The sequence below is a fragment of the Mus caroli genome, chromosome 12 (assembly GCF_900094665.2).
Source record: "Mus caroli chromosome 12, CAROLI_EIJ_v1.1, whole genome shotgun sequence".
NCBI classification, from domain to species: Eukaryota; Metazoa; Chordata; class Mammalia; order Rodentia; family Muridae; genus Mus; species Mus caroli.
The window spans coordinates 1,757,463-1,770,530 of record NC_034581.1 but is presented as its reverse complement, the minus strand read 5'-3'; the positions used below and the strand labels follow the sequence as shown (position 1 = coordinate 1,770,530).

The following is a 13,068-nucleotide window of genomic DNA, read 5'->3' as shown; positions in this document are numbered from 1 at the left end:
AGCCACCATGTGGTTGCTGGGATTTGAACTCTGGACCTTTGGAAGAGCAGTTGGGTGCTCTTACCCACTGAGCCATCTCACCAGCCCTCCATGAATACTTTGTGAACTTTTACTGTGGAGAAGCACACAAATGCTCACTCCCCCTAGCAGAGCACCATTGACAGCCGATGGAGGCCAGCTTCACGTGAATTTATTGGACTTACTTATAGGTCATAGGTGACAGGTTACTTACAGGAGTACAGGTAACCCCAAGCAGCTTCATTGCTGAAGTCTTACCCTCACATGGATGATGACTTCCTCAGAGCTCATAGATGTCGTTCCCCTACTACCTCTTTCTTCACTTAACCTTGGACACTCCATAAATCCTAGACCTCAGAAGGCCATCAAGCAAAACTTGTCAGCATTATATTCAGCTGACTAGGAAATGAAGGGGAAGGGTTCGTGGTTTCAGGGGAGGGTCTAATGACCCTTCCCACCCTCTTGTTCTATGAAGAAATATCAACAGGCTTGATCTTGAAGGTCTTTCGCAAGTCACAGCTGCTCTGATGAAAGGGGTAATGGCTGTTATGCTTCAAGTACAGCATTCTACAATAATGCTTGGGAGAATTAGCTAATGCCTTAGTAAATGTTATTCAGTTTTGAAAACTTATGTACAACTGGGCTTTGTAATTCACACCTTTAATCCCAGCACTCAGAAGGTAGAGGCAGGCAGATATTAGAGTTCGAGGCCAGCCTGATCTACAGAGTGAGTTTCAGGACAGCCAGGGCTACACAGAGAAACCCTGTCTCAGAAAACCAAAACAAACAAACAAACAAACCGAACCTATCTCAGAGAAAGGAAGAGTTGGGGCGGAGAGGGAGAGAGGACTGAGTACTAAGACATGATGGTGATTATTGAATCTACATTTAGATTATATAGAATAATTAGGTAAAGAATTATTAAACAGAAATAAATGCTGGTAAATCAAGATAGAAACTAAGAGGAAGAAATAAAATATAAGCTATTTGTGATAGGGTGTTAATAATGGATTTATCCCCAGTGGAAGAAAACACAAAGTTTCTATAGGAAAGTAATCTTTGAGCTGAGGTTTTATAGGTAAATAGGAATTAGGGGAATGTTGACCTCTTAAAGTGGGAAGGGTCCATGCAAAGGAAATAGATGCCACAGAGACTAAGAGGAGGCCTCCAAGAATGCAAAGCTCTCAGCATCTGGAGTATGGAGAAGAGAAGGGTACTGAGTGGTGAAGAAAATCAGGGCCAGACGAAACATGTCACCTTTTTATGTAATGTTGTGAATTTAGGAATAGTCTTTTCCTTTTTCAGAACTATTATAGAGGAAAAATGTTACCTCAGGGGTTGAGTGTCTTTGTTGATGCCCATTATTGCATTCAAGGAGGCACAGTAAAGAAGCCACTGGAGGGGCTGGTGAGATGGCTCAGTGGGTAAGAGCACCTGACTGCTCTTCCGAAGGTCTAGAGTTCAAATCCCAGCAACCACATGGCTCACAACCATCCGCAACGAGATCTGGCGCCCTCTTCTGGAGTGTCTGAAGACAGCTACAGTGTACTTACATATAATAAATAAATCTTTAAAAAAAAAAAAGAAGCCACTGGAATGACTACTTCATGGCACGGCTAAGGGGGCATATCTAGAAGGTATCTAGAGGTATGTGAAAGGATCCAGAGCTGAGAGAAAGAGAAACAGACCTGGCCAGGGCTATCTACAAGACAAGGGAGAATAGAATAGCACATAGCTAGAGAGCAAGAGGAGAGGGAGGGGCTGAGGGAGCCTGGAGGTCTTCGTGGGCTTTGATATGCAGCCACAGGATATGTCAGTGGAGTCATATGTCCCTTCTGCTGGCTGTTTTTAAGGGAAATGATGCCTCTGGCAAATGGGAACCAGTTTCACAAGTTCCTGAGGAATGCTGGCTTTTATCTAACCTCCAGAAACCCACCTGTAGCCCTGGTTGAGCTGGGCCTAGACTCAATTTTGGATCCAGTCTGTGAGCCTGCCCTTTGTGGGTGGAAATGAGATACCTGTTGGACATGATACCTATATTAATATTTTCTGTATTATTGCATGAAATAAATACATGTAATAGCTGTATGAAGTAGCTGAAATAATAATCATATGACAATTTTCAGCAATACTCATACTCTAGGGTACAATTAAGGAAACATACTTTTTTTTTACACTGTAGCTGTCTTCAGATGCAACAGAGGAGGACATCAGATCTCATTACAGATGGTTGTGAGCCACTATGTGGTTGCTAGGAATTGAACTCAGGACCTCTGGAAGAGCAGACAGTGCTCTTAACCACTGAGCCATCTCTCCAGCTCAAGGAAACATACTTTTATTACAAGTTATTAATTGCAGCTATGGAAAAATGTAAAGAGCTATATTATTTCTCCTGTAATATTGCCCGAAGGATTTGGACCTTATTCTAACAACAGTTTTTGGGAATCATAGAGGGATTTTCAGTAGGAAGTCCAGAGATGAGATCTGTATTTCAGAAAGGTCACTTTGACAGCAGTGTTTACTGGTTTGAATGAAGATAGGACTGGGATGAGGGCCTTTGGAACCATCACAGGCTCTGTACAGAGACCTGATCTCAGGAAAAGAAACAAATTGATGAAAAACTTCTGGAAGCTGCAGAATGCCTTAGTCAATGAAGTGCATTCCTTGGGCAAGCATGAGGACCTGAATTTGATTCTCTAGCATCCACATAAAAGTTGGTCGTGATGGTGGTAGACACCTATAATCTCAACACTAAGGGAACAGAGACAAGTAGATCTCTGGAGTTCACCGCTCTGCCAATCTAGCTGAATCAATGAGCCCCAGGTTCCAGGGAGACACTCTACCTGGTAAAATAAGGATGATGGTGTCTGAGGAGGAAAGCACCTGAAAATGCCCTCTGACCTCCACAAGCATTGCATACATACCCGCACACACACACTGCACAAATACAGTGGGAAAAGAGCTAGAAAGACACCTGACATTTGCCTCTGGCCACCACATGCCTGCCTTCATGTGTGTACACAATGCACACACACTCAAAACACCCTTCAAAATATCAGTATTTTTAGCAGCTAACAGTGTTTAGTGGGGGCAGGTGTGAGGAAGCATATATAGAGGACAGAAAAAGACCCTCCGGAAGCAAAAAAAAAAAAAAAAAGCCCTTTAAAATATTATCATTGGTGTCTTTGTGGGACATTTTTTCAAAAATGAATGAGTGTTTTGTTCATAAGTATGGCTGTCGATACACCATGTATATGCCAGGTGCCCTCAGAAGTCAGGGAACTCTGGAACTCGTGTTAGGGATGGTTGTGAGCTGCCAAACCCAGTCCTCTGCAGCCACGGAGAGGCCTCTCCAGCCTGTGTCCTTTTGCTTTGGCTTGGTTTGTGACAGGGTCTCATGTGGTTCTAGTTGGCCTGGAACTCATAGAGATTAGCCTGCTTCTGCTTGCTCAGGAATGAGGTTAAAGGCTTGCTTTCTTTTCAGGGTTTCTCTGTATAGCTCCGGCTGTCCTGGAACTCACTTTGTAGACCAGGCTGGCCTCGAACTTAGAAATCCGCCTGCCTCTGCCTCCCAAGTGCTGGGATTAAAGGTATGCGCCACCACGCCCGGCTGCTTCTTTTATCTTTTGAAACAGGGTCTTTCTCAAGGCCCATATTTGTAGTTAGCAATCTATCTGAAGATGACCTTGAATGTGGGACCATCCTTTCTGATTCCCAGGTGCTGGGATTGCAGGCACATAACACCACACCCTGCTAGGTGTTTTGTTCTGTACTGTTCTGTTCTGTTTTAGATGAAAATGACCATGTTGAATTTGGTCAGTTCAGTTTTTTTTGATACTATTAAAAACTTTAATTTTGTTTCTTTTAACTTTTGCAGTAGCAGAAAGAGAATGAAAGAAGTAGATAATCTTGACAGTGTAAAAGAAGAATGGTAAGTTAACTCAAGCCATGAATTTGTTAATGCCTTTGTTATTTTCTTTCTGGTTTTCTTGCATGTCACTGGCAGAAATAGTAAGGAAGCTTTTAATATACATGACCACATCCACAAATTGGTAATAGTAATTTTTTGTTGTTGTTGTTTTGTTTTGTTTTTCAAGACAGGGTTTCTCTGTGTAGCCCTGGCTGTCCTGGAACTCACTCTGTAGACCAGGCTGGCCTCGAACTCAAGAGATCAGCCTTCCTCTGCCTCCCAAGTGCTGGGATTAAAGGCGTGCACCACTGTTGCCCAGCAATAGTAATATATTTTGAGGGTGGTTTGTTTTTATTCATAGCTGCATTGAATAGTTGTAGTAAAAGTTTGTTCCTTCTTATAATCATGATTACTTTTTCTCTTTAATTTCCTTTCCTTTCTTTTGTAGTGATTGAACCTCACATATACAAAGCTGGCACCTTGCTACTGAGCTACATTCCCAGATCTTTTTGTTTTTTTGAGGCAGAGCATTACTAAATTGTTCAGGTTGTCCCTTCACTCTGTAGCCCACGCATTCATTGAATTTGCAAATCTGTCCCAGCCTCCTAAGCAGCTGGAGATACAGTCTTACAGCACAAGGCCAGGCTATGATTTATATATGTGTGTGTGTGTGTGTGTGTGTGTGACACACACACACACACACACACACATATATATACACATATATAATTTTTATTTATTTATTTCGAGACAGGGTTTCTCAGTGTGGCCCTGGCTGTCCTGGAACTCACTCTGTAGACCAGGCTGGCCTCGAACTCAGAAATCCACCTGCCTCTGCCTCCTGAGTGCTGGGATTAAAGGTGTGTACCACCACTGCCCGGTTTATGATTATATTTTTTTAAATTGCTATTGAATAAAATCCATTACTACTACTACTACTATCAGTGTGTGTGTATGCATACATACATATGTTCGTGTATATATGTCTACATGCATGTGTGGAGGTCAGAGGACAACTTCATGGAGTCAAGTTCCTTCCTTCCATGATTGTATGGTTCTGGGGATTGAACTCAAACGTACCCAGTAACTAGCTAAGCCAACTTACTGAACCCTGACTTTTTTTTGGTTTTTTTGGCCTTATCTTACCTATTTACAGTGCTTTTCTTGAGTTTTTTTTTTTTTTTTCAAGACAGGGTTTCTCAGTATAGGTTTCTCAGTTTCTCACTTTGTAGAGGTTTTCCTATAGCTTTTGTTTGCTTGGTGTAGAATGAATTAATTTTAATATAAACATAAAAAGTGAATAAATCCAGCTGCTGTAGTTCTTTACCTTTAATAGTCCCAAATAACTACACAGAGATAGCAGGGTTTATTTCAGGCATCACCTCAATACCTGGGCAGTAAAATCTAAGCTCATCTGGCTATTTCCTAGCTATGCTCCCAAGTAATAGTGGCTACCAGGGCTTCCATTGTCCAGCTGAACTCTTAAGAACTGTTTCTTTCTCCCTCTCCTTCTCTGTATTCCCCTCCCTCCCTCCCTCCCTCCTTCTCTCTCTTGGCTGGTAGATGTCCTGCCCTAGTCTCTCTTCTGCCCAGCCAGACTTGAGATTCTAAGAATAAACATAGCAAATCCATGTCCATATTGAAACCGGATGTGAGGGCAGAGAAATCAGCATTTGAATAGCACAAAGATAACCTTTACACAGTGGACAAAAATATGGTGCTTAAGGGTTGGTTTTCAATACCAGATCTCTAGCCCTGAAACTGGCTCTGTAGTCCAGGCTGGCCTGAAACTCAGAGATCCTCTGGATTAAAGGTGAACACCATCACTTTCAGCTTTATTGTCTTTTTCATTTAATCTTCAGGGCCATTTGTGGTGGCATCTGCATCTTTGCTTATTTTTTTGAGACACTCTCACAATGGCCCTGGCTATCCTTGAACATATTATGTACCCAAGGGTCACCCTGAAATTCTGATCTTCCTGTCTTTACTATCAAAGTACTAATAATTTTAATAGTATCTATAGGAAAAGTGATCTGGGGAAGTAAAAAGAATCTAACTTAAAGCCTTACCATGGGTATGAATAATCTCATCATCTAGAACACCTGCCCTTTGTTTGTTTACTTGTTGAACTAGGGACTCAACTGCATAACCCTGGTTAGCCTGGAACTCCTACCTGTCTCTGCCTTGAGAGCTGAGATTCACTATCACAGTCCCTGCATACCTGGGCGATGGGGATCAGATGCAGAGCCTTGTGAGTGAGCCATATCCAACCTAGCTGTATCCCCAACTCTGAGGACCAACATTGTTTTTTTAAACAAATGAGTGCTGGGCGTGGTGGCGCACGCCTTTAGTTCCAGCACTTGGGAGGCAGAGGCAGGCGAATTTCTGAGTTCGAGGCCAGCCTGGTCTACAAAGTGAGTTCCAGGACAGCCAGGGCTACACAGAGAAACCCTGTCTCAGAAAACCAAAAAAAAAAAAACAACAACAACAAATGAGTAAGTGAAGTCATGAAAAGAATCGGAAACAAAGTGGAGGCAGAGCTGAGGGGAAAGCTCAGTTTTTTGTTTTTGTTTTTGTTTTACGATTATTTATTATATGTAAGTACACTGTAGCTGACTTCAGGCACACCAGAAGAGGACGTCAGATCTCATTACAGATGGTTGTGAGCCACCATGTAATTGCTGGAATTTGAACTCAGGACTTTGGGAAGAGGAGTCAGTGCTCTTAACTGCTGAGCCAACTCTCCTGCCCAGTACCAGCATTTTAATAACAATATAATGATGACTATTTGAGAGACTGTCTGACATAGTGATAAGAACAGAAGCCTTGCATAAGCAAATTACTTAGCCTTTTCTTCATCTATTAAGATTAAAATACTTTCTAGGATCATTGTGAAGCTTTAATGAGCTGGCACATGTAAAGTATTTAGAATATATCTTTATAGAAGATCATGGTTTGAAGCACAGATGAGAGGTAGATTAGCAGCAGGATGAGTGAATGTGTCTTTCTTAGAGTTCCTATCAGTGAGAGGTACAACAAATTGATATTTCATCACTTCTTACCAATCTTGTGCCTAACTTCCAAAAGCTCTGAATCCATTTCTTACAAGTAAAATCCTAGATAATATATTTTATATATTTTATACAAATTCAAAATAAATATCAACAAAAGCCAGGTAGAGTTGCACATGCTTATAATTCTAGTATTCAGGAGGTAGAGACAGGAGAATCAGAAGTTCATGGCCAGCCTCAGTTATATAGATTTTGAGGCTAGCCTGGGCTACATGAGGTCAGTTTGAATAAAACAAATAGAAAAGAAAATGGGCTATTAAAGTAATCATTAGTGGAGGATATCCTCATGAGTGTGTAAAGATAAAGTGCCTAGCCCAGCAAGGTCTTGGTGGGGACAGAATGCAATGGTTCCTGCCCCTGGGACAGGGCCCAGATGTGAGTGAGAATGGCTATATCCGGTGTAAGGCTTGTTTGTATAATAATGTGTTTCACATTTGTCTGAGGAATGTACTCTCTTGTTAAGGTAATCAGAAACAGCAAGAAACTGAGAGTCAAAGGTGTGGCTAATGTTTTAGCAGAATGTTAAATGCTGGGACCTTCAGGACAGCCCTTAAGGCTGTGGAAAAGAAAATTCTAAAAACACGAGTTCAAGGATATATAATTTCTCAACTATTCAAAAATATAAGGATGCAATGTGAATTATGAGGGGCTTCAGGAATCTAAAGAAACAGGTAACTACACTATGAGCCAGCTTGCCAGAAAGATACAAAGATAGGCAGATACAAATACAGGCAGGTTCCCAAGGTCAAGGTCAGCCTGAGACAGTAGGAGTCCAGGCCCAGGTGCCATAAAAATAGTAATTTCAGGGCTTGGTCCTACCCAGCTAGTTTTCCACCTCTACTTTACAGAGGCAGGCTGATCTCTGGATTCTTTTGCAAAGTTAAGAAAAAAATGGTTGCTTACTGTCCCCTAAGGATCAAAGGGCTGGGGTCCTAGGATGCCGATTCATGGGATGATCAAAAGGGAACCTGGGATAAATAACTGAATTGATATGTAAATTAAAAACTGGGCTTTTCGGGTGTAGTGGCACAGGCCTTTAATCCCAGCACTGGGGAGGCAGAGGCAGGCAGATTTCTGAGTTCTAGGCCAGCCTGGTCTACAGAGTGAGTTCCAGGACAGCCAGGGCCACACAGAGAAACCCTGTCTCGAAAAACCAAAAAAAAAAAGAAAAGAAAGAAAGAAAAACAAACTGGTCTTTTGGTCTGCATGAGATACGCTTGCAGAAAGCAATTGCAGATTCTAGAATTTTTCTCTAGAGAGAGTTGAGCAGTTTGGAAATGTCAGGATAGCCAAACAGCTCCTCAGTAATGTTTTCTAACAAGATTTCTGAGTTGGTTGGAAACTCCAAGAATTTTGTTTTGTTTTGTTTGTTTTTGTTTTTTTCGAGACAGGGTTTCTCTGTATAGTCCTGGCTGTCCTGGAACTCACTCTGTAGACCAGGCTGGCCTCAAACTCAGAAATTTGCCTGCCTCTGCCTCCCAAGCGCTGGGATTAAAAGGCGTGGTGGCGCACGAGAATTTTTTATAGCACCTTTTCTGACTTTGGTCAGAATTTTACAATTTTTATTAACTGAAACCAGAGATGAGACCAGAGATTTTATTTTTTTATTTTTATTTTTTTTTAGAATAGCAAGAAAACGCTGTCTAGAGAAGAACAGAACACACACAGGGGTTGGGGGTGAGTGAACATGAACGCAGTCTGGAAAGCCATCTCAGCAGAGCCTAGACCGCCAGCTAGGACCAGTCCTTTTCCCTACTCCCCAGCACCCTTGCTTTCAGAACCCTTCCTATGCTGGTCCTTGGCAATAAAGAATGTTTGTTAGTTCAGCATTAAAAAGTACAAAGTAACCCCTTTTGAAGTCATTAGAAGCTGAGCACAAAGCACAGGTTTAGAGTCCCAGGATGTATGTGTATGTGTGTGCGTGCCGTGCATGTATGTGAGTGTTGGGGATGTGGAGTGATAAAAAAGTTATTTTGAATTCTTCAGAAATAGCATACTTTTGACTGGGCATATACATTAATTGATAGGGTTTTTGCTTAGTGTTCATTAGGCCCTGGGTTCAGTCCTTAGTACCATATAAGCCCAGCAATTGGTAGATAGAGGTAGTGGTAGTAGTTCAAGGTTATCCTTGGCCACATAGAGACATTGAGGCCAGTCTGGGGTACATGAGTCCCTGTCTCCAAAAATAAAACATGTACTTTTTTGTGCTTTTGGATCAGTATTGGGTACATTTGGCATTTATAAAGATATTTTTGGTAATTATAGTGAAAGACCCACAACGTGAGGACTCCCCCACATTCTGACTCAGGAGAGGCGACACCCCAAAATCACCCACAAGAAACGATCTTGCTGCAAATTGCAAGAGGATTTTTATTCGAGAGTGTTCTCGGGCCCATGGTCATACACCACGCAGGGGTAGATGACCATGGCGCCCCGAGTAGCTGAGTAAGGGGGTATTTAAAGGAAGAAACCACAACTCACGGAGGTGGGGAGGGCGTTGTTGGAAAATAATAAAAATACCAGTTAAGAGTCACAAGGAAGTATAAAGTCACAAGTGTCAGGTTATCTCTCAAGACAGTTTCTAAGAGCCCCTAACAATCTAAGAGCCCCTAAAGATAGCACATTTGCATTGCAGGTTCCAGTAATGGTCAGGGTGCCTTTCTTTGAATGAACACTCTTTGAACTCAGGAAGCAGGTGGGTGGAGGAAGGAATGTCGCTATCTGTTTTATGACCAGCACCTGGAGCACTAAGCCACAAAGGCTACACTCCCAAGCCTGGGCCCAAAAGCCTCGAATTTTGCTATACTTCTTCAATAGCACTTTTAAGTGGAGATTGATGAACAAATGTTACTTAATACTGAGATCTTTCAAAAAGTGTTTTTCAGAGATGTAGTTGTGCGCCTGTAGGAATGTTGCAGCTGTGTGCAGCTGCCTTCAGAGGACAGAACAGAGCATCACAGCTGCTGGAGCTTTAGTTGTGAGCTGCCACGTGTAGGTGCTGGGAACCAAACTCAGGTCCTTTATAAAAGCAGTATATATTCTACACTATCTTTCTAACCTCCTATTGACCTCTTTTAAAAAGTTCTTTTTAAATTCTGAGGTAAATGTGATAGCTCCTTGTTGCCAAGAGTAACAGCCTGACTTTGATCCTAAGACCCATGTGGTAGAAAGAACAAACCAGCTCCCATAACTCTCACAAGTTGTTCTCTGACTTCCACAAGTGCTTCCACACATGAACACATGTACACAGACTCATGCACACAAATAATGGAATAATGAGCATCTAGCATGGGAGGCTTTTAAATTAATTTTTAAATTACGAAATAATGGGTTTATGATGGCATTTTCATACATATGTATAACTCTACTTTGTTATCATTTGTGCCTTTCCACACTGTTCTTGTTATCAATACTACATGGCCTGTTAGATGTCCTAAAATATAAAAGGTACCATACACAGCAAAAAGTTAGCCCTCCCCAAAGATTTAATAACATATTTATTAACTTAGAGGTAACAACACTTAATTTTTGTTTATTTTTTAATTTTTTTTTTTTAGGGTTTGTGAAACAGGACCTCCTGACAGTCAACCCCTCAATGATAATCAACAAAAGGACTGTGAATATTTTGTTGACAGCCTTTTTGAGGAAGCAGGGAAGGCAGGTGCCAAATGCTTGTCCCCAACTGAACAGAAGAAACAGGTAAATATCTGTTACTTATTGGCCTCTAGAAGGACCCCTGAAGTCAAAACTACTTTTGTAATAGGAAAGCTATTTTTTACTATTTTCATTGTTAAATTCCCACAGGTGCCAGAAAAGCAGTGGTAGGTAAAGCTGTTGGCATCTGAGCAGGAATCAAAGCAGTCACTACAAACTGGTTAGACTTGGCGGGCGTTTTCACAGAATTATTAAGTAAGCCTGGTATTGCAATGGAAATAACTTATGGTATTTATTTGTTTGTTTGTTTATTTTTAAAGATGTATTTATTTATTTTTTGTATATGAGTGCACTGTAGCTGTCATCAGACACACCAGAAGAGGGCGTCAGATTCCATTACAGATGGTTGTGAGCAGCCACCATGTGGTTGCTGGTAATTGAACTCAGGACCTCTGGTTAAGAGCCATCAGTGTTCTTGACCGCTGAGCCATTTCTCCAGCCCACAGTATTTATTACAAATGCAAACATGTTACTTAGTCAGCTTCTAACTAAACAAGAATTTAAAGAAATTTCTATCATGCACTTGACAGCTTTTCAAACTTACAGTATTTCCCCATGAGGTTAGTGTTATTTTAATAAATATAATATGTATTATATAAGGATATACATTAGCATTTAGATTCGCATGGCTTAGGAAACTCCTATTTTCCAAATGACTAATTATGTGTTATTATAAAGTCATGCATGATCTCGGTATGGTAGCGCAGGCCTGTAAGCACAGAACTTGGTCTAAAGTAGGAGGATCTTAGAGTTCAAGGCCAACCTAACCTATTTAGTGAGCTTGAGGTCAGCCTAGGCTATACCAAGACCTGTGTCAAGGGGAAAAAAATCACATTTGAGTAAAAACCCCAACATGTATAGTACAAAGATGGAGGACTTTAATGTAACAGGTATATAAAAAGATGAAGAGTGAGTTTCAGATTTCACATTCAGATTCTCAACAGACGGAGATATTACCACTTATTAAACCTTGATGAACTGTCTATATCTAGGAAACATTTTAAAATAACTCTGTAACTTCCTACCTAAATAAGGTTTGATTTTTTTTTTAAAAAATGCACTTCAATTATAATAGTACCAATTATAAGAATCCAAAGGACGTTTTGAAGGCTGACATTAAGAGGCTATGTGAAAAAACTCTCAGAGTTTTTCATGTTTTTGTTTTTGTTTTGTTTTGATTTTTTTTTTAAGACAGGGTTTAGCCAAAGCTGGCCTTGAAGCTATTCTGATCCTTCTTGCCTGTACCTCCAGTGCACAGGGATTATTAATAAATGTCAACATGTTTGGTTTTATGCAGAACTGGGAATCAAACCCAGGCAATCACCCTATAAACTGTGCTACATTTTCAGGCCTTTTTAAAACTAAGTTTTATCAACGTAAGAGTAGGGGGCTGACAAGATGACGTAGAGGGTAAAGATGCTTGCTGCCAAGCCTGATAATCTTGGGTTCAGACCCCGTATGCTAGGAGTGAACGACTCCCACACCTGTATGACAGGTAAGCAGCTGGGTGAAGGTATTTTCGTCAAGTCTAATGACATGAGCTCAGTTTCAGGGACTCTTTATGGTCAGGAGAATGGTCTGCAATAGCCATAGCAAGCATAAATTCTTATTAAAATAGCAAGTAACATATAACAATAGCAAGATGTAACATATAGATAGTAAATTATCATTAAATCAGGAGCTTACTGAAATCAACTGGGGAAGCCCTATTGAAGCAACCATAGGAAATCCCCAATAAGAGAGAGAGTGCCCTTGAGTGGAGCGGCCAAGCCAAAAACAAAAAAAAAAACAACAAAAAAAACCCCAGCGCACGCCTTTAATCCCAGCACTCGGGAGGCAGAGGCAGGCGGATTTCTGAGTTCGAGGCCAGCCTGGTCTACAGTGTGAGTTCCAGGACAGCTAGGGCTACACAGAGAAACCCTGTCTCGGACCAAAAAAGAAAACACCCAGCAGGTAGATTACATCACCTGATTGGGTGAGCACAGAGTCCTGCAGAAACTGACTGGGGATGGTCCAGCAGTCAGTCAGTTATACTTTCTAGCTGCTCTTGAAGGTACAGTGTTTTTATTCTTAGGTAGGTTTTAGAGGAAGGAGGGTTAGGTGATTATGGACAGCCTCAGCTACATAGCAAATTTGAGGCAAACAAACTCAGCATTTGTATGTACTGTGTGCTCTCCCAAAGGCTTTTAGACTCTGGAAACTGGTGTCTTTATGGGCCCGGAAGTGGGTCCTTTTTCATTAATTCAATCCATAGCAGGCTTACCATTCCAGGCCATTTTCTTGTTTACTTCTCTCCGCCACCCTCTTTGTCTGGGCATGCTCTTAGATACTGAGCTTTTTCTTTTTTTTTTTTTT

At 41.2% G+C, this 13,068-nt stretch overlaps 1 protein-coding gene across 1 annotated transcript in view; it reads left to right on the top strand.

Annotated features, from left to right (window-relative positions):
- Ubxn2a (UBX domain protein 2A) overlaps window positions 1-13,068 on the top strand; it is a 28,087-nt gene that overhangs the window by 2,038 nt on the left and 12,981 nt on the right. Inside the window, exons 2-3 of the mRNA XM_021179542.2 lie at window positions 3,896-3,949; window positions 10,557-10,698. Coding sequence (XP_021035201.1) covers window positions 3,909-3,949; window positions 10,557-10,698 — 183 coding nt within the window. The 5' untranslated portion in view covers window positions 3,896-3,908. The remainder of the gene's footprint in view (window positions 1-3,895; window positions 3,950-10,556; window positions 10,699-13,068) is intronic.